Source organism: Gymnoscopelus microlampas (genome assembly GCF_963454915.1).
Source record: "Gymnoscopelus microlampas genome assembly, chromosome: 6".
NCBI classification, from domain to species: Eukaryota; Metazoa; Chordata; class Actinopteri; order Myctophiformes; family Myctophidae; genus Gymnoscopelus; species Gymnoscopelus microlampas.
This window is the reverse complement of record NC_139943.1, coordinates 29,964,300-29,988,601: the sequence shown is the minus strand read 5'-3', so window position 1 is coordinate 29,988,601 and position 24,302 is coordinate 29,964,300. Positions and strand designations below refer to the sequence as shown.

Sequence of the window (24,302 nt, the reverse complement as noted above, 5' to 3'; positions counted from 1 at the left end):
GCGGAGGGAGAGGTTCCGTAGGGGCTAGGTCTGTGTGTGCTTGTGTGCTTGTGTGTGTGTGTGTGCATGGGTGTGGCCCAGAACCTGCCAAGTCATTAAACTCATGCTCATCCAAACCTCATCAAATTGTTTTTTTTTTACTTCACCTCTCCCTGAAGGAATATTGTGCCAGCCAGAACAAAACGAAGCGGCTTGACTGGCAGAGCATGGCGCCTAAACAAAAAAACACTTCAGGAAGGTTTCAGGGCTTCATTTAACTACAGTACAGCGGCCTGGGACGATTTCTTTCCGTCCCCAACCTCTTGCCGAAGGCTGTCATCATCAGCCGATAACATCTCGGCACATCAACAGCCCCCGTACGGACTTCATAACAGTGACAGAAACGGTCACGGTGCGCTCATTAGATCACTCAGGCATATTACCATCGCACAGGTTGCGGCATGTCGCCGTGATCCCTTGCAGACACCTCTCTCCCCTACTCCTCCCGTGTGGGGTAATGACTGATGAAAAGCAGCTGGCCCCCTGCGGAGATAAGGCCGCAGTGTTTCCATCATCGCAAGGTGCCTGGGGGGGGGGGGGGGGGCTTGAACTCTTTGTTTTTGTCTGCCTAGCCTCTTCACTCACTCACGACTTCAATGTCATTGCAGGACAACCACCAGCAGCACTATTGACTGACCCAGTTCCCTCCCTGCTACCTGGGGCGTTATCTTATCCGCAGGTAGCCCCTTCGTAAGCACATATCAGAGGGTAAATATTAGCGTAGCGCCTGAGGGAGCCATGCACATGGCGAATAGGGTTAATATTAGCCTAGTTTAAACAGACGCTACGTGTCGCGCAAGTAATTTGGACTTTGGGGTGAGGTCACGGGGATGAATATTTTACGCATTGTTTTGTTGCTGTATTAATAAAAGATGAGTCCGCTCGGCGTGAAACACAGCGAGTCTCGTGTCTTTGGGGTTTTGCTCGAGAGCAGCCGTAGTGAAGGGCTCCATTTTCCCTCCGTCAGCAGATTTGTTGGCCACTACGTCGGGACAAATTCCTCTCACCCCATATTGTCCTTTGTCAATATGCGAACCCGTGATAGAATGTGACGAAGCCAAGTGAAATTCTCCTGGGAAGGTTTCTCAGCAGGAGTGCTATCTTCAGAATGTCAAAGGGAAGGACAGAGGTGGTGGGGGGGAGGAAAAAAAAGTTTTCCTTTTCTCAGATAGGCCTACGTCCAGTGTTGCCATGTCTGCTTATTATAAGCGACTTTGGGCTTTGTTTTTATTAATGAATTGCATTTTTATGGCATTTTTCTCCAAGGGTTTTTTGAAAATAGCAGATCTAGAAGCTCACAACGTCTGAGCTTGTAGATCGGCTATTTTCAAATAGCTGATGTATATAGGTTTAGTGCTCCTTGTTGCTTATCTCACAAAATGTGGACACACTCCCTACGTCTCTCCTTGCCATTGACCACAAGGACACGTAGGCCGATGTCGACTGCCTATTCATGGCTCATGTGTGTTTTGTTTTGGCTCTTTTGTATCACTACCGAGTGGAATTTCCCCCAGTGGTGTGTCTTAACTGCTCGTTCCTGTAGCCAACATCAAGTCAATGTGTTTTCTCCTCCTCAGTGGCACCTTCTCCGTTACACATGGCCTCCGTCTACCGTTTCCGTTGCAAAGGCCAAACGCTGCACTGTTTTACCTCCGACCCTGAGAGCATTTGTCACATCACAAGATAATGAGGTTGAGATCTGAGATGGACCGGAGCGTATTGACTTGTTGGCATTGATATACCTCGCCTTGTGGTTGACTTTGTTTGTTGTCATAGAGATTGAAGTTCTCAGTCGCCACTACTGATTTCAGTCCTTTGGATTCCATAGAAGCCTGTCCTCAATGCGCATGTTGCGCAGCAAAAATAGCCTATCTACAAGCGAGCTTGTACAGTAGGTTTTCTGTGATTATTTTAAGATTATAGCATTTGAAGTGGTCAGACTAAAGTACAGGGTAAACTATTCTGCCCTTCTTTGACCTTGGTTGAGGGTTGACTGCAGGTGCGGAGGTCTCAAGAACATAATGGAAAACAGGCAACTTTCAAGGAAGACTCCTTAGACACAGACTAAGAAAATAGTTTTCATTTTATTTTAACATGCTCATAAAGTGCTCTGTGCTCAAAGTGAAATGTGCAAAAAAATAGCAAACGTTTTGGTGATAGGACCTTCGTCAGCGCTATATAGCACTGACGAAGGTCCTATGAGCGAAAGTTTAAGTCTTTTTCTGCCAGTTTTCCTCCAAGCATCTTCCATTAAAACATAGTCTCAGATATTTCATATAAAAGCAAAGGTCAAAGCCTCAATCTGTGATTTCTACACCTGGTTGGCGGTATGTAGAACAGGACTGGAACATCATGATTTTACATATTGTGTTAATTGTTTAGGAATCAGCGCTAGTGTGGGGGGCTCCTTTCATACAGTTTCACAAATCGCACATTTAGGATCTGGTCTTACAAACATTTTCAGTGGTGAGATTTTATTCTGTTTTGATCCATGAGGTTGACTGAAAATGAGTCAAAAATGAATGAAAACAGTCCAAGGAAAAGTGCAATACCAGCTGCACACTCATAGCCCCGATGACAGTATCAGGCTTATTTTCATTCAAGTATTAAAACCTGTAATTCTAGACCAGTGGTTCTCAAACCTTGTTGTTTCATGGACCCCCATAACTCTGAGAGTGTAGAAATGTACACATTTCAAATGGGCGAAATGAATATGAATATAACTAGTAATTAAGTTTTCAAATAATTGTAGTGGAGTAAAAGTACAATATTTGCCTCTAGTGGAGTAGAAGTAAAAGTTCAAATTGGAAATACTCCAGTAAAGTAAAAAATACCTCATTTTACATTTTACTTAAGTACAGTACTTGAGTACATGTACTGTACTTAGTTACTTTACACCACTGGTAGTAAGTCTAGACACAGCGAGGCCTGTCGGTGTGAAAGCATGGTCAATGGTCAAGTTTCATGAGAGTGACAACAGAGGAACAGAGGACTTAGCCACTGTTACCGGAGCCTCCGCCAGGTGCAGGCGCAGGCTGCCAATCAGCTCATCCTGGGAAACCCATTCCAGCCAGCCAGCCTGCTGGTCACATGATGGAACCAGAGCTGATCAGTGTGCCCAGGTGCTTAACTAAACTTAAGCCCTATTTTTTAAATGTTTCAAAGATTGTCAAATATTTTGAAAAAGCCAATCTACAAGGTCATGCCATAGATAGGCTAGTTAATTATTATTGTTATTTTTTTTTTAAATGTTTGCCTATTCTGACATGCCCAAAATAGGCACACCAGGTTGAAAGTCGTTAAATTGTGTGATTACTGCGAAAACTATTTGATGTGTTTATGGATGTTTAACTTTTAATAAAAAAAATGGATATTCACATTGTTATACAGTATGTTTAAAAATAAAGAATAAATGAGAGGGAAGCAATTATATTTAAATATATTTTAATAACTACTTTAAGTATCTTTAACCCCGTCAAGCCTTTTCATTGTTTCGAACACAATATATTTAGTGTTAAAGATGAAGCAGTCATACTTGTTGCTGGTCTAGCCATGAATTTATTGAGCAAATTCCAACGTTTTGACCGAAGGTCTTCTTTTGACAGAGCATAAACATGCCGTTGGAAATCAATTTTATTTACTGCGACAATAGATGTGTCCATAAACTTGTACTATCTACATTTTTGACATATTGAAACAATGCACACAAACCTGTCGGCACAACCCCCAAAGTAGTTGGTGTTCTTTTTCCACACAGTGCCATTGGTAATATTAGTTCAACATTCTTTTTCTGTAATTGTATAGTCATAATCGTAATTGGCTATTGTAGCTAAATAATTTGGGTGGCATATTTACACTATGAGCCCATTTTCTGACCTTGAGGAAAAAAATACAACAACAATAAATGGAAATAATTAATCGAACTTGGATGATTGGATACGATAGTATATCATATTTATAGTATACATATGATAAACAGTTTAATTGTATTGGTATATACAAATGACCATAGTTCCTGGACTGTTTGAAGATGGGGATGGGGTGACAAAGGGAGTTGTGGTTTATGTTTTGGGGATCCTTGGACCATATGGATAAATGTCACAGATTTGCAGTATTGGCACTTTAGGATGAGTTTGAATCTCCTCTTCAGGCTGTACTGGCTTTGTTTCGAACTATCACCACAAAGAGCCTAGTTATCCAGATGTTCATACCAGGCTCCAAATCAAACCCACCACTTGTTATGTGCACAGCATTTCAGTTGATGTTGCACCAAGAAGCACTCAGAATCTCAAATCACATTGTCTAACTGAAAATTAGACTGCACATGAAGTCACTCAACTTCTACAGTATGAAGTAGGATTTTTGCTTTGGGTCTGTGAATTCAGTTACTTGTTAAGAAAGAAATTCATTATCTTTGCAGTCGTCTGCAGAGGGCCATCATTGCCACTGCAGGTCATAAAATGAAACTCACATTTGTCCCTATAGGGAGTAACGTGAGCGAGATCGCAAATGCAATACTGGTGTAGAATCTCAGGCAGCTTTGAAAACTATCTCCCTTTAATGTTGTCATGTTTAATGGAGGGGGGAAAAACACACTCCCAGAATGACAGGAGGTGAAAAGCTGTCAGATTTGAACTCATGGTGGATTTTCAAAGTAGCCTACCAGTTTACGTACTCGTCGCTGTCATGTAGCTACATGTAGTACTATATAGGATTGATTCACCACTGTGTTTATTGGCCAGAGCCAAGGAGGATAAAATATGCTTCAGGCCTGGAATGTCATCATTTTAGGAGCAAGGACACTTTGGTTTCTTTTTAGGGCACAAAGGTCAAATGGCATGGGGCAATGTGGTTATTAAATAAAACACTGATTTTAAGTCCATAGCAATAGTCAATTAAACTTAAGCATCAAGGATGATTTTAACTTGTATTACATAGTGTTCAATACATGAAAAAAACATTAAAACCGGGAAAGCATCTGTGTCATTTTAGATTTTAGAGTTGGCTATTCAAAAATAGCAGATCTACAAGCTCACGGCGTGTATGTGCGTGCGTGCGTGCGTGCGAAAGATTTTGGTTAACTAAAACAAAACTGAAAACTAGCCATGAAAAAAAAAAACATTTTAGTTATATGAAGCATAGCGTTAGTTCATGCAGGACACGGAAGTCTTGCACGCCAAAGCTGTAACCAGCTGTCAGTCAGCTGATGTGAACATCAGCTTTCTATTCCCCATTCACAGCACTGCTGGTCATTACGTCACACACTCATACTCCAACCACAGCTCATGCATGAGCAAAGAGGTTCCTATTAATACGGCTTCGTATTCACGAGGCCTTTCTTGGTTGCTGAACCGATGCATTCTGCTAGCTCCTCCTCCACCCCAGCCTCCACCTTTTGATTAGAGTCTGGCATAGGCTCAAATACTTGTGATTATCATGTATATCTGCTAATTCAAACTAATATGACAATGTACTGCTTATTGTTGACATTGTATCCCTATGGGGATTTGCTTAGCATTCCCTGAATATATGCTTAGCAGGCTGCTTCGACAAAATTCAGGGAATATCTCCAAAGAGCGGAGCTTTAACGCCAAGCTTAACTGTATTGCATTTGTTGCAATAAATGGTTTAATCTACTTTGACATGAGTGTTTCTGATTGAATTGAGATATTGGTCAAATGGTCAAACACAACAAGCATGAAGAGGTTCATTATGCTTATTGAGGTTTTTGTTAACAATGAAAACTTAAATGAGCAGAAAACCCATTCAGGGAACCGACTGACTCTAAACTGAACTGAACAAAATGTACAAAAAGTTAAAACTAAATCAAAATAGACACTAATATAAAATCCAGACCTATAATAAATGCGGCCGTGCTCTTCTCAGTTGCTGGTGATGTGTGGGTGTGTGTGTGCGTGTGCGTGTGCAGCTGGGGCGGACAGTGTTCTCTGTCTCCTCCCTGGAGCTGCTGGGTCTGCTGTAATCCCTCACTTCACTCACACACAGCAGGCACAGGCAGGGAGCCACACATGGCCACGTCCCCCCCCCCCACACACACACACACACACACACACACACACACACACACACACACACACACACACACACACACACACACACACACACACACACACACACACACACACACACACACACACACACACAGACCCTGACATACTCCCTCCCTGCCCTGCAGGCCCGCAAGAAGCAATGACGTAGGCACATTTACATTGCATGCATTCCCATGCTAGTCATACATAGGCTATGTGATGTTCTTGTACACCCCCACACAGCGCACACACGCACGCACGCACGCACGCACGCACGCACGCACGCACACACACACACACACACACACACACACACACACACACACAGACACAGACACAGACACACACACACACACACACACACACACACACACACACACACACACACACACACACACACACACACACACACACACACACACCAATAGAACGATTCCTCCCAGCAATTCCACCCTGCAGCTGTGTGTGAGTTCCAGCTGTGATTGGCTTTCACACCTGTCACTCTGTTTGTCTGGCCATAAAACCTTGACCCTCCTCCCAGGGCTAGGTGTGTGTGTGTGCGTGCGTGCGTGCGTGGGTGGATAGCTATACGATCACACCTGTGTACACACACAGTTATCAGTACACAACCTGTGTACTGATAACTGTTAACTGCAACAGTAAGATACAAGCTTATCGTCTCTGTCTGGTGGAAACTTCATATGTCCTAAAACTGTGACGAGCTTGTAGATCTGCTACTTTTGATGCTTTTGCGTGACGCTGTAGTATGATCAAGTAGGGCATTCATTTACGAAAAAACACAAAAAGTTGAAATATGGAGATAAGAGGTTTTTGCCTGACAGCGACGATTTGCTACTTTCAAACCGGCAGCTACAAAAAGCTACAGTCTAACCATTCAATATTCAATTGAAGCCAGAGACATGAAGATGCAAAGCCACGTCTGACGTTTGTAGCTGCTACAAAATCTACAAAGCTACAAAAATGCTACAAGTGTTGTTTTTAGTCAGTTCATTGTTATTTTTAACCCCCAGGCTTTATTTCTTTCCTTTTATATTTTTGTCGCTCATCAGACGCTATGCTTGACGTCAACGAGCGTGTCGATCGAGACTGATCAACAGCAACTCGGTGACAGATATGGTCTCGGTCGGGTGGAAACCTCACTCATATGTCCGAAACTGTTACTTTTCAGGATTCAAATTTAAAAAACGGCAAAAGTAGCAGATCGACGAGTTCTAAACTTCAAGCTTGCGGATCTGCTACTTTTGATGCTTTTGTGTGACACTGTAGTCATGATCACTGTAGGGCGTTAATTCACGAAAAAAAACAAATTTGGAGATAGGAGGTTTCTGTCCCGACTGCGTAGCTTTGTATCTTGTATAGCAGCCAGTGTGAACGCAGCATCATGCCACGCTGTCTTTTACATGCAGCTGCACCACACCCAGTGTTCAGTACACACACACACACACACACACACACACACACACACACACACACACACACACACACACACACACACACACACACACACACACACACACACACACTGCAGCAACTGGAATGCTATTTATAGAACAATCCAGTGGAGCAGCACACACATGGGGGACTCTTCCTCTTTTTTTTTAGGAAAAGGATAGATCTACCTTTCTTTCTGTTGCTTCTTGTCAAGAGAACAAAGGAGAAAAGGAGGGTGAAATGAAGAAGAGAGACGGGAGATGATGGAAAGGTCAGAGAAAAAAGAGAAGTTGAGTGAGGAAATTGAAGAGAATGACTCACTGGACCCAGGGAGTGGTTGTGTACTTTGAGTACACGTTGTGCAGTGTTTTTCAACCTTTTTCTAGTGCAGTGCTTTTCAACCTTTTTCATGCCAAGGACCCCAAAATTGATATACATTTGGCCACAGACCCCCCCCATCTGATTTTTTTTGGTGTGCCAGGGACCCCCAGAAGCAAAGATTTGAGTTAAAAATGTTCGCTTTAACAAATATATATAATTCAAAGATATGCACACATTTTCACGTTTTTTCTAAAATAGCAGATCTATAAGCTCATAGTGCAGCACTCGGTGCCGCACTATGAGCTTGTAGATCTGCTATTTTTTAATAGCCAAAGCTGAGTGGTTAAAACGATTGCGACGCTATGTTAACTAATTTCACTGGGGACCCCCCTGGTAGCCCCCCCCCCCCCCAAGGACCACTGGTGGAGAACCACTGCTCAAGTGTGTACATGAGAAATTGCAGTACTTCGTATAAACCCCATACAAAGCCCCTCAGCATATCGTTGCTGTCGGGCAGAAACCTCATATCTCCACATTTTAACTTTTTGTGTTATTTTGTCAATTAACACCCTACTTGATCATTCTACAGCGTCACACAATAGCATCAAAAGTAGCATATCTACAAGCTCGTTTCTGCTACTTTTGCTATTTTTGAATTTGAATCCTGAAAAGTGTACAGTTTTGCACATATGAGGTTTCCCCCCCGACAGAGGCGATAATATATGCACACCTAATAAGCCAGAGGAGTCTGTCTATAGATCGCTAGATTGTGTCCTTACCGATCTACTAACACAAGGATTAAACCAGTGTCTCTCTCTCTCTGCTAAGAGCAGCTTTTCAATATCTCTAATGCGTTTTGTGGGAAAGAGCATTGCGGCTTGTCTGGGCCACAGCTTACACACGCACGCACACACACATACACACCCGCGGAATTCCATTCAGGGACAAACAGTGGAGCGCCGCTGGGTTTCATAGCAACGCCGAGCTAACAGCCACCGCCACGGTTTGAACACAATGTGGGAGATCTCACGTCTACGATATACTATGATATTTTTACACAACACACACACACACTCTGCAGTCAGAGGATGTGTGGGCGGAGACCGCTGCATGCATGCTCGGGCCGGTGGTTAGAAAGACAACTTGTGTGTGTGTGTGTATGTATTAATATACTTGTGAGGGCCAGACTACTCCACAAGTATAGTAGAATTCGAGAAATAGATGTTGTGAGGACCGTTCTACTGGTCCCAATATTTTCAGAAAACGTTGATGTCCTCAACGTATAGTAATACAAACGTGTGTGCGTGCGTGCGTGCGCGCTGCGAGGGGAATGGATGCAGTGGTTCCCAAACTTTTCAGCTCGAGACCCAAAAGACAAATGTGATGTCTCCCTGGGGCCCAAACTAGTGAGAATAACGGATCTACAAGCTCACAACGCATCCACGTTTGTGAGCTTGTAGATTTTTTTTTTAAGGTTGATTTTCTTTTTGGTGGAAATTTTTGAAAATCTTCTGAAATGATAATTAAAAACAAAAATGTAGGAAACAAAAAAACAAAAACAAAGGGACGTTTGCTTGTAACCCATAAAAATCGTCCCGCGGCCCACAAATGGGTCCTGGCCCACTATTTTGGTAACCGGTGAATTGGAAGGGATGTCCGACTGGACGGTCCCCAGGTGGCCGACGGTCGCTCTCGCTCCATTAACTCTCAGCATCTCTCTAGCGCTCAGGCTGCCTGAACGAGCGCTAATGATCTGTCTGGATGCAGGCGCGACAACGACCCTCCTGCAGTTGAAAATACCCGGGGCTATAAATAGCTTCAGTCACGCCTCGTCGATAAGCCTGGCGGAGCTCGATGGAGGAGAAAACAAGAGAGGGAGAGAGAGAGAGAGAGAACCCAGAGAAGAGGGAGGGAGGGAGGGAGGAAGGAAGGGGGAGGGAGGGAGGGAGTTGGAATGCTTCATCACCGCGTCCCCCCTGGGAGTGAAAGAATAAGGATACCTTCACTCATTAACAGACTGATTGTGCGAAACGATGTCAGTCTGGCTGTGTTTGTGTGTAAACTGTGAATGTACTGTTTGTTGTTGCTGTCGTGGAAACCTCTTATCTCCATATTTTATGTGTTTGATGTTTTTTTCGTAAAATGAACTTCCTACTTGATCATACTACAGCATCCGCAAGCTCGAAACGCGGTGCGAAGCGACGCGTTTCGAGCTTGTGGATCTGCTACTTTTGGCTGTTTTTAAATTTGAATCCTGAAAAGTAACAGTTTTGGACATAATGAGGTTTCCACCCCGACAGAGACGATATGATGTATGTTCAAGGTTCTTCACAGGCAGGAGATTGCTGTACTTAATCATTCTGTACCTCAACAGTGTGGAAAAGATGAGACAAAATGAAGTTATCAACTTAGGAGGATGAAAAAATATCAGTAATAAAAGTGTGTGTGGGTGTGTGTGTGTGTGTGTGGTCGTGTGTGTGTGTGTGTGGTCGTGTGTGTGCGCGTCTGCGCACAAGCATTTGCTTAAGCAAAGGGTTTCAACTTAAAAAGAAACTTCATCTGCACTCCACACCCAACCGTACATCCTGTGTGTGTGTGTGTGTGTGTGTGTGTGTGTGTGTGTGTGTGTGTGTGTGTGTGTGTGCACGTGCGTGCGTGCATGTGTGCGGGCATGCATGCGCATACCCACACACGCATTACCGCAGTGTGTGCTCACCACACCCTAACAATACATCCTTGTTCATTACAACAAACGATAAAACGCTTCCACACTGTCACAACTGTTGTTGGGGGCCGGCCAGTGTGCGTTCTGCATCGGGAGCCTTATGGGTGCCGGGGGTGCCGTTTATATTTGAGGATGGAGGGGTCCTGGAGGATACATTCTCCTCATTCTATTGGTCCGTTAACACCACCAGCTGGCACTCCCCCCACACGACTCATCAAGCACACCCTTGTCCCAGTGAGGGGGAGTCATTTGGCTCTGTCTTATAATCACTCTCTGGTATACCTATATAAATGTATAAATAATGTATATAGTATATGGCCACTCCCACTGCGGTTTGTGGTCGCGCTGCAGAACATTCTATTTATTTTCATTAACCTTTTGAACCCTACAGCAGTAGTTCTCAAACTTTTTTGAGTTCATCTGAAAATGTTTTGTGCCAGGTACAACGTTTTATGTAAAATTCAAATGTATTCAAAGACATTCAAATGTTTTTGAATAGCCAACATATAAATGGATAGAGTGGTTAAAATGATTGTGATGCTATATTAACTACTTTTGCTGGGGACACCCTGGACCCCCCCACCCACCCCAAGGACCCCTGGGGGTCCCCATACCCCACTTTGAGAACCACGTCAATAGCTCATCTACAAGCTGACAACGCATCTTCTATTTTAGTTGTTTTTGAGAATTCGGGGGGAATTAAAAAAAATAAATTTAATAATATTTTTTTTTTAAACAATTTGATTAAATTAATGTGGTTAAATGGATACGAAGACTAGTAGTCTCAGGGGGCGTACGTGCATGTACAGTACAGGGCCTCGCAGCGCTTAGCTAGCAGCGTGGCGAGGCTAATCTGTCCCATACAGTGACATCATGCAGCGTGGCTGTCCCTGTCACCACCACCACATACACTACACTACAGTAGATTATAGTACTGTGTGCCTTTGTGTGGGAGCCAGGCAGCGACAGAGGCTCGTACAGTGGTTTCTTGTTAGCCTGGTAATGGAGCCAGAGAAAGAGAGAGAGAGAGAGACGGAGAGAGAGAGACGATGAGGAGAGAAGGATAGGGAGACAGTGAGAAATAAGGATAACTAACATCAGCTATGTTTAGAGAAAGCACTATGGCATCATGCTATTAACCCATTCAACACGGGAAAGCATCTGTCATTTTAGATTTATTTTGGCTATTCAAAAATAGCGGATATACAAGCTCATAGCGTGGCACCGAGTGCCACGCTATGAGCTTGTAGATCTGCTATTTTTTTGAAAGATCTTGACGATTTGTGGAAATCTTTGGATAATATACAGTATGTTTTAAAGCGATCATTTGTAACTGTGAAATGTCTCAACAAATGTCTTCATTGTTCTGATTGGTTCTATTGTTCTATTGGTGCTATATCAGTGGTGCTTGGCCATGGACGTGGTTTTTGGCCATGGACCCCCATCAAAATATGTTGTTCCGGGGACTCCCCAGAAACAAAGATTTTAGTTAAAAAATATATGTATTCAAAGATTTGCACAAAGGTTCAAGATTTTTCAAAAATAGCAGATCTACAAGCTCATACTGTAGCACAGCACTCGGTGCCACGCTATGAGCATGTAGATCTGCTATTTTTGAAAAGCCAAAGTATAAAAATAATAAAAGCTGAAATCTAAAATGACACGGATGCGTTCCCGGATTGAATGGGCTAAAGAAGGCACTATCCTATATATAATGCTATTAAATGAACAAAACTGTCATTCCGCTCTCATAGATTTTTGGATGTGAAGTTGCGCATGGCCATTGACATAATGCAGGGAGTGAGGAAAAGCCTATTCAGCATTTTGTAGTCGTGATGGCGGTCTGGCATCTAGTGGCGGTCCATAGGCCTGGGTGGAAATGCAGGTATGGACTAGTACTAGTGGTGCTCAAAGTTGGGTCCAGGGACCGTCTGGGTTCCCTGAGGGGGTTCCAAATGGACCCTTATAGGTCTGTAACTATTGAGTGTACAACTGGAACCAAACGGGTCCATTTGGTTCTATTCAGTGCTTCATTTGTAAATTATTAGGTGCCCGGAGCTCATGAATCCGACTTAAAAGACCAGTGGTTCTCAAAGTGGGGTCCGAGGTCCTTTGGGGGGTGGGGGGATGGGTTCCAGGGGGTCCCCAGCAAAAGTAGTTAACATATCACAATCGTTTTAACCACTTTATCCATTTATATGTTGGCTATTAAAAAAATGCAGATCTACAAGCTTGTACATTTGCGATTTTTTTTTAAATATTTGAAAAATATAAAAAATTTAAAGAATAATAATATATATAATCTTCTCTTCTGGGGGTCCCTGGCAAAAAAACCTTTTCAGATGGGGGTCCGCGGCCAAATATAAATGAATTTGGGGGTCCTCGACTTTGAGAACCACTCCGCTAGACTCGTAAAATGCGGGTATGAACTAGTAATGAGAGAATGGATCACCTCGTGGAGTGAAAGGCTTTGACACTCTCTCACAACATTTCAAAGTCAGAAACGATCGATGTTGAAATAATGTTCACATGACCTTGATGACACACCTGTGGATTTGTTATTGATTTGCTTTCACTTCTCCTTTGTCTCTCTCTCTCCCCAGAGGACGAGCAGCAGCCTGTCGCGATGAAAGAGGAGAATTTGTTTCAGCGGAGGTTTTCCCTGTGCCCCAATGCCACCTCCCCGCCCAAGATTGACCCCCGCTCCCTCACCCGGAACCTGTCCTATGGAGGAGGAGGGGACAATGAGCTCTACCCCCTCAGGCCAGGTAAAAGACCAAGACGCGGCACAGAGTGCCACGCTATGAGCTTGTAGATCTGCTATTTTTGAAAAATCGTGAAAGTTTTTGCAAATCTTTGGTCAGATGGGTGGGCCGCGAACGTGAAGTGGGCCCTGATCCCGAAAAGCTTTAGAACCACTAGTGACAACCTCTCAGGCAATAATGTACTATTATCATCTCTGTCAGGTGGAAACCTCATATGTCCAAAACTGTTACTTTTCAGGATTCAAATTCAAAAATAGCAAAAAGTAGCAGATGGACAAGCTCAAACACGTCGCCTCATGTCGCGTTTCGAACTTGTAGATCTGCAATTTTTTATGCTTTTGTGTGACCCTGTAGTATGATCAAGTAGGGCGTTAATTTATGAAAAAAACACAAACAGTTAAAACTTGGAGATAAGAGGTTTCTGGACGACAGCAGCGATTTGAATGTACTGTAGCAACGAACATGTCAGGTTGACATGTTCCAGCTCAGCAGAGTGCCTCTTTTCTTTGCCCTCTGCCTCCCGTCTGTTTGTGTATTTCTAGTTGTATTTAAACTGTACGCTCTTCTATCATACCTGCCAACATTAGGCTGTGATCGTGAGCCTGTAGATCTGCAATTTTTTGCTGTTTCTGAGCGACACTGCCGCACAACGACATAAAAAGGCATAAGTAGTTAATCGGACGAATGAGTGTAGTCAAATTGTCTTTTTGTATCAAGTTAGTTCATGTCAATTCCTTAATAAAAAAGAAAAGAAGACAAAACGTGCGTCTCGATTATCCGATTAATCCAAAAAGTAAGTGATAGAATAATCGTAAAAATAAGTATTTATATTTTGTAGCCGTATTCTATACATGTAAAACATCTTGTAACAGTGTTTTGTTCTTTGTGCTGTCATACTTGCCTCCACCAGGGGGCGACACAGACAGAAACGGCATCCCGATGCTGAGTGACGAGCTAAGCCCCTCCAGCCCCGCCCAGTCACCGAGCAGCCAGGTAGGAACCGAGGTCACTGATTGGACCACTCCTTAACAAGGTTCTACCTCAGTGGTCTGAAAATGGTGTGTGCCAGGAACGCCCAGAAGAGAAGATTTGTGTAAAAACAATCTTAATGCTTAAAGATTTTTAAAGAAATGGTCAAAAAGTTAGAAAATGGAGATAAGAGGTTTCTGCCCGACGGCAACAATATGTGTTTTTCTCCATTCCAGTAAACAGAATGCTGTTCATTCCAGTAAAAAGAATACCGTTTACTGGAATAGATTGTGCAAAAATTAGGCAGTTCAGAGTAATCCTTCATGATGTTGATTGGCAATAAGATTGGCTGGCAATAAATCTAAATATACTCACAAGTCAGTCAGTGACAATATTAAGTATTGAGTGTTGTCTCCGTGCATCAGTGGCTAGAGCTTTGGGACTGTTGATTAAAGCTGCACTATGTAACTTTCCTATTCTGCCCCGGATTTGAACCCGTTTTCCTGCGCAAGTGCTGACATATTTAACCATTGAACTAATAGAGCCTGCCTGCTTGCTCAGGGGATAAATTGAATCTTGACCATCAGATCCTGTGTCTAGGTGAGACATGACCTAGAGACACAGGGAGACAAAATACAACCACCCCAATTGTATAAGTTATATTGTATTTGCATACTCTACCATACAGGAAAAAAATGCATTTTAAGCTTTTGTGGAGATCTTTGTACAGTCTCCTCTTAGATCTTTTCAATTCCAGTGGTAATGTTTCATAGGACTGGATCATGAACTCCATGTTTCCATGGTTGTGATTAGTGGTAGCACCATGGTTTCACATGCACGTTGTCAACACAACACTGCGACCCCACAGTGAACTAACTGACGGCTGGATGTTTCACGTCACATAACTTAAATTTGACCAGTGGTATAAAGTAACTAATACATTTACTCGAGTACTGTACTTGAGTACAATTCTGGGGTATTTTTTACTTTCCCCAGTATTTCCAATTTTCAATACTTTGACTCCACTACATCTCAGAGGCAAATATTGTTCTTGTTACTCCACTACAATTATTTGACAGCTTTAGTTGCTAGTTACTTTGCAGATTTAGATACATTACATACATTAACCACTTCTGCCTTACATATATTTCGTGCCGCCGCGATCATCTGTTCCATTATTGGCAGTTGAATGTAGAATGTTTTCGCAAAAAAAGCAACAGAAAGCACTCAAAGCAGAGAAAAGGGCATTCTTCCAAATCCATCAGAATGGAAGTGAATATGGATGGGTTTTTTTTGCGATCACGTGATTTGCTGCTTCACTGGGAGTCAAATGGTGACTCATAGGTTAGCGAAGAGCGTCATTGGCAGAACGTCATTGGCAGTGAATGAGTTAAGTAAAACATGTGTCTTCCATCACTGCATTCGACCTTGTTTTCATGTCATTTGATCTACGTACTGTAAATCGCTCTAGATTAAGAGCGTCTGCTAAATGCCTAAATTGTAAACGTACTGTACATACAGATATGACATTCCAAAGTTTCAGAGAGCCTGCCATTGACACATCGATGGATTGTCCCGGCATTGTCACGGACAAAGGTGGGGATTTGTGTGAAGTGTGAATTGGCCTCATTTCACAGTTTGGCAAATCAGGCACGACAGTGCGGGGGGGAACAAAAAATAACTTTACAGGGAAAGATCAGGAAAAGTGAAGAGGTCAGATGTCATGTGTATACATAGCACAAACCAGCAGGTACAGTATGTACATGAGGTTAGACATAAAGGTGGTAGCACTTCGGTAGCTCCCACATAGCAGCAAGGTACAGTATGTACATGAGGTTAGACACATAAACCAGCAGGTACAGTGTGTACATGAGGTTAGACATAAAGGTGGTAACACTTCGGTAGGTCCTCACATAGCAGCAAGGTATGTGCATGAGATTAGATATTAAAGGTGCTGAAGAGTATCAAGCATTGTACATGAGATTAAGGTTCAATAGAGTATCAACGCATTGTACATACATGAGATTAAGGTTCAATAGAGTATCAACGCATTGTACATACTACATGAGATTAAGGTTCAATAGAGTATCAAGCATTGTACATGAGATTAAGGTTCAAAAGAGTATCAACGCATTGTACATACATGAGATTAAGGTTCAATAGAGTATCGACACGTTGTCAGGTTCCCAGTGAGAAATGTTAAAAAACATAATACTTATATGATGCAATTTCATCCCGTCATTACAGAAAATAAGGTACATTATTACCACATCCTCCACATCACCATGTGTGTCCATGCATAGACGTACAGTATGTGAGCAGTGACGGGTAGATTGTAAAGGGAGTATGAATGGGCCTTTAATCAACAAAGCTGTACAATTGTGTTTGCTGCATAACGATTGATTGATTGATTGATTGAATACTTTACTAACAGTTCGCAAAAAGTACAGATGTAAAGTTATACAATAATGCTGAAAGGATAACACAAAAAGCCCTGAGGGCTTGTTTCCACTGTGGTCCTATGTATTCAATTCATCAAGACATATAAAAACATACAATACTATTTAAAAAAAATCATCAACACTAGGAGCAATACAAATATATTTACAGAAAAACTGTGGAGAGGTAATTTATTTTTTCATTTTGGCACTTGTCCAAGTTCAGTTACAAATTGCATACAGGTGCTCTTTCGTGGCGGTTTTGAAGGAGGATAATAGGGAGTAACACTTTTTTGATGGCTGTCATAGGTAGGGCATTCCACCTTTTGGTGACATAATAGTATAATTAATTAACACATCGGGTGCCAGAGGTTTATTAACACATTGGACGACAGAGGTTAATCTCATAATGTACCTACCAGTGCCAAGCTCTTTTTGTTGTTTTTTTGTTTTTTTCATGTCGTCATAGCCCCCGCTAAATCCATTTAAAATCCGCGTTCATTTGGTTCGACACAAACACGGGATCCGTGAAAAACAACAACAAAAAAATCCGAGCCGATCCGTGCCGCCATTTTGAAGTTACAGGCGAGAACGTTAGACAGGACGATGCGGTGAGGAAACCCACAAGGGAGATAAATCGATTCTAAGCTGACGCCCAGACAGGAAACGGATGCGAGCGAAAAAACCGGAACCAGTTTTATTCCGTTTCCGGTCGGCCCCGGAACCGGAAATGGGTCGAAAAAAATTCCGGAATGTGCACTTTTTCGATTTAACATGGGAAATGCGAGTCGCGTAGATCTACGCGACTGGCACACTGCGGCTTTAAATCGTTTGGCGTAGATCTACGCGACTGGCACGCGATGTGTTAAAATAGTATACGTTGAGTGCCTGCTATTCTTCCATCCACTTACGTTGATACGTTTCGTGCTGTAGAAGCCCCGACGCGGAAGTGCATGTAAACAAGCGTGCCTGCGAGATGGCGGAGGGTCCCGACTAACGCCTGGAACGATAATATTTCTAACGCGATCCTCCATTGCAGAGTGATCGCCGATCGAAAACGGCTCGCTTCCACCACGTAAAAAAAAAATGGAGATATTAAGCTTTTAGTCAAGGAGTTAACATTGGAAAGGCCGACCGGAAGGATTTTTGACATGGATCCACATCCGGCCTCTCCTTCTCAGAAACTCCTTGGATGATCCCAAAGTTTTGTTAGAGCGCCCCACGTGGGCCCCACGTATAGAAATAAAATTGGGTAAAAAAAATGTCGGCACTCCTCGTTTGGATTCTCAAAAACGGTCCGGACCGTTTTTGGCACACAATGTGTTAATTCCCATGTTTGTGCAGAATCTGGGGGGAATGAGATCAGTGGAGCTCCCTCTGGTGTTGTGCCCGTGGGCGTTTCTCACTCTTTTGAAGTAGTTTGACAGCTACATGGGCACTGGTCCCTTGAGTATATCTTGAAAACCAGGCCCATTGCAAGTTGCTGTATTACTGTCCTCTGCCCTGAGCCATCCCACCATAGCATAATGAGCAGTAGTCCGGGAGTCATGGGGCTGAACGTGGTTTCGTCGGTAAAAGTTTTTTTCTCAACTGATTCTTGCTGCTGGGGGTCCCCTCTTAAGGATTCAAGAGGGTGCCCGGTGAAATCCCTTGAGCATTTTTTATTATTAACCCCTTAATGCCCAAAACACTAAAAATTCACCCAAAATAGACTTCTATAGTATTTCATGCAAAATACTTGATCTAATTGCTTAAAAGTTGCTTTCTACAGTGTGTATCCATGTAAGTGGATGTGTACAGTGCATTAGATTTAATATTTGTAAACTTTTAAATATTAACCCCTTCATTCCCAGAACAACTTAATCTTTAAACTGTGATATTGTGAAATAGAACATGTAAAGAAATCAAATCAAATCCATCAGATCTGCTTTCTACTAAGTCTAATAGTGGAACTGGTCATGTTTCCTTTGAGGCCAACCATCTTTTAGTCATTAACCCTTAAATGCCCCAAAACAAAAAACGTTTTTTATGGCATTTTATGCAAAAATATTGATATAGTGCATAAAATTTGATTTCTACAGTGTTTATCAATGAACGTGGATGTGTAAAATTTTGTTTTTTGATTTCACATTAGAACATTTCATAGATATTAACTCCTTCACACCCGAAGCACCAACATCAATTAAAATTTTTGATTTATGACATGTTATGCACAGTAAATCAATTCAAATGCTTCAAATTAGCTGTATAAGAAATTAATAATGTTTATGTGGAAGTGGTCATATACAGCATATCCCATGTTAAGGTCCAATGATACCAACTAACCACATTTTCCTGAGACACCAGAATCAGAGACGGAGAGAAAAACCAAGTTTAAAGGAATTTATAAAAGAAAAAGGAAAGAATCCTATCTAAAACTGTCTTGAGCATCCTACAACATAACAGTGACAGGACAATGTGCATGGCAAACCATGTACTCTGCAGCTGCATTTTTTGGAATTGCATGGGTTGTCAGTTTTGCAGCCACATTTAATCATTTGCAAAATGTAGTCTGGGGCAGGTTTGCAACCTTCAGGTAGAGTGGTTGGGCTCAGTGAACTGTTAGTTATGTCTTTTTCCCATCCAAATTTCACTGGGTCGCATGCTGGTGGAAGATGCCCGTCAACGGACGCTGCTTGCAGCCTGCGGGCCCAACCAGGCGCGGAGGGACCACGTGCGGAGAGGCCTCGGTGGCCTGTCCTCCGCACTCCTCCGCGGCCGACCCCGGCCTAGCGAGACCGAGACACACCGTCTGACCAAGTTGCCCTGCCACGGACCGCCTGAGGGCCCCCACTGTTGGCCTCGCCTCGAGCCCCATCACGGGGCTCGGCGAGGAGATCCGTATGCGGCGGGGGCGCAAAGGCGCTCTCCGGAGACTCCGTTTCTCAAACCCTGCTTGCGTCGCGTACTCCGGCGACCGACCAAACAGCTGCGTACCGGGCCACGGGCGCCGATCCCCCGTAACATGCCGTCGACCTGGCTAGGGGGCAAAGGAGGAAGTGGTGACCGTCGCAGTGCACGCCGCCGGGAGACTATACCTCCGAGATTCCGCGGCCGGCTCCGGTCAACTCCCCCGTGTCCTGTCTATCCCTATCCCATTTGATAGGCTGTGTGTTCTTTGTGGCGTACCTATCGTCGGTGTCCTTTCACTGGTTCCGCTTTTTGCGTCCAGACACCATGATTTGACGGTAAGGTACAAATGCAGTAAATGATACCTGGGAGAGCTCTAAACCGCGTGCGGTGCGGTGCCACTTTGCCTGGTGCAAACCGGTTATCGTGGACCAGCGCCGGGCGTTGGTTAACTTTTCCTGTGGGCTCTGTTCGTTCAGGGCCCTCTCACGTGCCGGCCGGACCAATCACATGCTAAGCAGACACAAATAACTGAACATGCCAAGCGAGAACCCGGGACGTGGGAAACAGCAGGTTCGGGGGCGTAAGCACCGGCGTTGGACCGTGGAGGAGGTCAATGAGCTACGAGTTCTTATGAACCGTCCCAGAGATACCTGGTCGTGGAAGTCCGTGGCTAAAGACCTGGGGCGGGGGAGGACGGAGGAGCAGGTGAGGGGTAAGGCTTGTAGCCTTGAAAAGGCTGACCGTGCGAGAGGCGGTTGTCCCCCAGTCGTGCTGGATGATGAAACACTCGTCCAAGGGCTGAAATTTCCTGACATGATTCCGTTACAGCCCGCGTTGATGAAACAGGCGCTTCAACGTCTTGTAGAAGACGCGGGTATTGATGGGGTCAGACTGGGGGAAGACTCCGACCTCTTTTTGAAGATTGAAGAGTGTTCGGTGCGATCCATTGAAGCCAAAGCTAACTGGCTAATTAGTAGCCTGGGGTCTCCGCCGAAACAGTTGCGTCGCCAGAGAGAGATAAGTGGAGAAGTGCCTGGCAGAAGGGGCAGTCGCCTGCAAAGGTTTCACCGCCGGGTGTTTCTGAGGCGGCTGTACCACTCTGATAGGAAGCGGTTAGCCAAAACTGTCCTAGACGGGGACAATGTTATCGGGTGTCCGATACCCATGCATGGAATACATCGTTTCTACCAAAATGCTTGGGGACTAGAGCGACCGTTTCTTGGACTGGGCCATTTCCGTTCCTTCGGTGGGGCTGACAATACTGTCCTCGGCGATTTGATCTCGGGTGAAGAGGTTCACTCTTGTCTCCAGCGCATGCAGAATGGCAAAGCGGCCGGTCCCGACGGTATCACTCGTTCTGAGTTGCTACTATGGGACCCTGACGGCTCGCAACTCGCGCACATCTACTCGTCGTGGTTGGTCGCTGGCTATGTCCCCCAGTGCCTGAAGCGGTGCCGTACGACGCTTATCCCTAAAAGTGATGACCCCGCCAAGCTAGTCCTACTTGGCAACTGGAGGCCCATTACCATCGCCTCGGTGATTATCGGTCTCTTTTCCCGTATCCTCGACGGGCGAATGAGAGCCGCCTGCCCCTTACACCCTCGACAGCGGGGGTTCATTCCCTCGTCTGGCTGCTCGGAGAACTTGATGTTACTCGAGTCGACGTTAAAGCACAGTAAGGGGCAGGGCAAACCTTTGGGTGTGGTGTTCATCGATTTCCAAAAAGCGTTTGATACGGTCTCGCATCATTACCTCCGGGCGGTGCTGGAGGGGCGGGGTCTCGACCGGCACATGGCGGACGTAATCTTTGCGGGCTACAATGGATGTACGACGAGGGTCAGGTGTGGGGGAGGGACAACACCAGACATTGAAATGAAGGTGGGTGTGAAACAGGGTGACTCCCTGTCTCCCCTACTTTTCAATCTAGCGGTTGATCCATTAATCACCACTATCGAACGCGAAGGGCGGGGATTCTCCTTCGGGGATGTCTCCGTGGTGGCGATGGTGTTTGCTGACGATCTAGCATTGTTGCGACCGTAGGTCGCACTTACTACAGAAAGCTGCTCCAGGTGTCCGTCCGTCACTCCGTCACTCCGTCACACACGTCACACTTTTGCCCTGCTCATATCTCCGCACCCATTGCCCCGATCCATGCCACATTTTGCACACACACTCCTTACCTGCCAAACTACACCCTCCAAGGACCCCCGGAGCTCCAGGGACCCCCAGCTGCCTCGGGGACCCCCAAGTGTAAAAAATGAGCACATGTGGACAAATTACCAAATGACCACCCCAACGGGGCTGCTCACGGGGCATTCCCGGGGACCACCCACTCCTGGTGCTCCAGAACGGATGCAAAAGTGGTGGCGCCCCCAGTGGAGGACCCCCTGCCACTGCAGCTCACATAAAATGCCGTAACTCGGGGGCTTGCCCCCCACAAACAATCCCTCCTTTCCCCTATAAACACACTCTCTCTCCCACACAACTATCCATTGCCCACACAACTAGGAACCAATCGCCGTTACAGCCCTCTTCTGTATACATGTGACCTACGGTCGCTTATCTCCCGATTAGGGAGTCTTACTGGTTTAGTGACTCAAGGGAAGGCATGCGGAGAAACTTGAACATTCTGGGGGCTTTCTGCCAACTTACCGGCATGCGGGTTAACGCCGGTAAGTGTCATGGGTTCTTTATCGAAAAGAAGGGCGGCCGGCTCACCTACAATGTTAACACCGATTGGGCCTTTGACGGTGAGCGGTTGCACCTGATCGATCCTGCTGGTTACGAGAAATATCTCGGCCTCAGAGTGAGCCCGCTTGACGTTTTTTCGGCTCCGGCCTGCGAAGCCTCGATCTCCGCGTGGAGTGACAGGATCGGCAGGGCCCCCCTCGATCCCCGAATGAAGTTTGATCTGTTGAACCGCTTTGCCCTACCGAGGGTTCTTTACGCCGCGGATCACATAGGCACCGCCCCCACACCCTTGAGGGATGTAGAGGCTATCCGGGTCAGAGTGAGGGAGTGGTTCCGCTTGCATCAATCGTCTAGCAACGGGATCCTCTACTCATGCAATTCCGATGGCGGCATCGGCCTCTTGCAGCTCCGCTCGGTTGTCTCTGCAGCCCAGGCCCGCCGAGTCTTCCGACTCGGGTTGTCCAATGACATGGTTATCCGGAAGGTGGCTCGCGTGGTTATTGGGGCGGATAAGTTGAGGCAGTGGTGGCTTAGGGCTGGGGGAATATATATATATATTTTTTAAATGTTTTTTTCTTTTCTTTTTCCCCCCCAGGGGAATATGTTCTGTAGATATTTTTGTGCAGGATGCTCAAGATGGAAGGCCTGAAAGGGTTAATGTGCATTCATCCAAAAGGAAACAAGTTCCACTATTGTAGAAAGCAGATCTAATGCATTTGATTTGATTTGATTTCTGTGCATGTACAATATCACAGTTTAAAGATTAAGTTGTTCTGGGCAGGAAGGGGTTAATATAAAAAAAATGCATAAATATTAAATCTAATGCACTGTACACATCCACTTACATGGATACACACTGTAGAAACCAAATTTAAGCATTTAGATCAAGTATTTTGCATGAAATACCATAGAAGTCTATTTTGGGTGAATCTTTAGTGTTTTGGGCATTAAGGGGTTAATAATAAAAAAATGCTCAAGGGATTTCACTGGGCACCCTCTTGAATCCTTAAGAGGGGACCCCCAGCAGCAAGAATCAGTTGAGAAAAAAACTTTTACCGACGAAACCACGTTCAGCCAAAAATCACCCTTTGGCTCCCGGACTACAGGGGCAATTTTCATCGTTGTCTCAGTTAGGTCAGGGCCGGACTGGGACCAAAATTCAGCCCTGGCATTTTGGTCCGGACCGGCCCCCCCCCCCATTTTGTCAACGGGGGGGGGGGGGGGGGGGGGGGGTCGTTTCACTGAGCCAGCCCAGCTCTGCACATGAACTCTGCGGCCGCACTGAGGCGCCTGCTGGAAAGCATCCCAGCCCAAACATTAACGTAACTAATAATTGGGCCGCGCGACTCGGATATGACCGTAATAACCCTAAAACATTTTTAAAAATATATTTTTCAAAAAAAAAAAAAAAAAAAAAAAAAAAATGTTTTTTTTTTTTTTTGGCCCAGTGGCCCACTGGCCCAGCGGCCCACCGGGCATTTGCCCGGTACGCCAAATGGCCAGTCCGCCGCTGAGTTAGGTTATTTGTGCTACTAACGCAGATGACACAGGACGGCATGAGCACAGCACACGGTTGATAGGTTCTTATCGTTTCACAGCATCAATACCCACAGCAGTCTTCCGTCCATTGAGGACATCTACGTCAGCAGGTGCAGGAGCAGTGCGGCCCGTATTATGGAGGACCCCACTCACCCGGCCCATAAACTGTTTGACCCACTCCCCTCGGGCAAGAGGCTGTGGTCCATCAACGCTAGAACTGAAAGGCTTAAATGCAGCTTCTACCCAGGGGCTGTTAGACTGATGAACTCTACGCCCCAATAAATGCACTTTCGCTGTCCTGCCTTGCCGTGCTGTTATAAAGTATGTCATGCTGCCATGTTATCTTTTTGATAAATGCTGGATGCTAGTGTTTTTAATATGCTGCTTAGTTTTACTTCTCTGCACTTTAGGATTTTATGCT

At 44.8% G+C, this 24,302-nt stretch overlaps 1 protein-coding gene across 1 annotated transcript in view; it reads left to right on the top strand.

Moving 5' to 3' along the window:
- osbpl5 (oxysterol binding protein-like 5) overlaps window positions 1-24,302 on the top strand; it is a 107,309-nt gene that overhangs the window by 53,342 nt on the left and 29,665 nt on the right. The window contains exons 3-4 of the mRNA XM_084060924.1: window positions 13,191-13,355; window positions 14,263-14,345. Coding sequence (XP_083917050.1) covers window positions 13,214-13,355; window positions 14,263-14,345 — 225 coding nt within the window. The 5' untranslated portion in view covers window positions 13,191-13,213. The remainder of the gene's footprint in view (window positions 1-13,190; window positions 13,356-14,262; window positions 14,346-24,302) is intronic.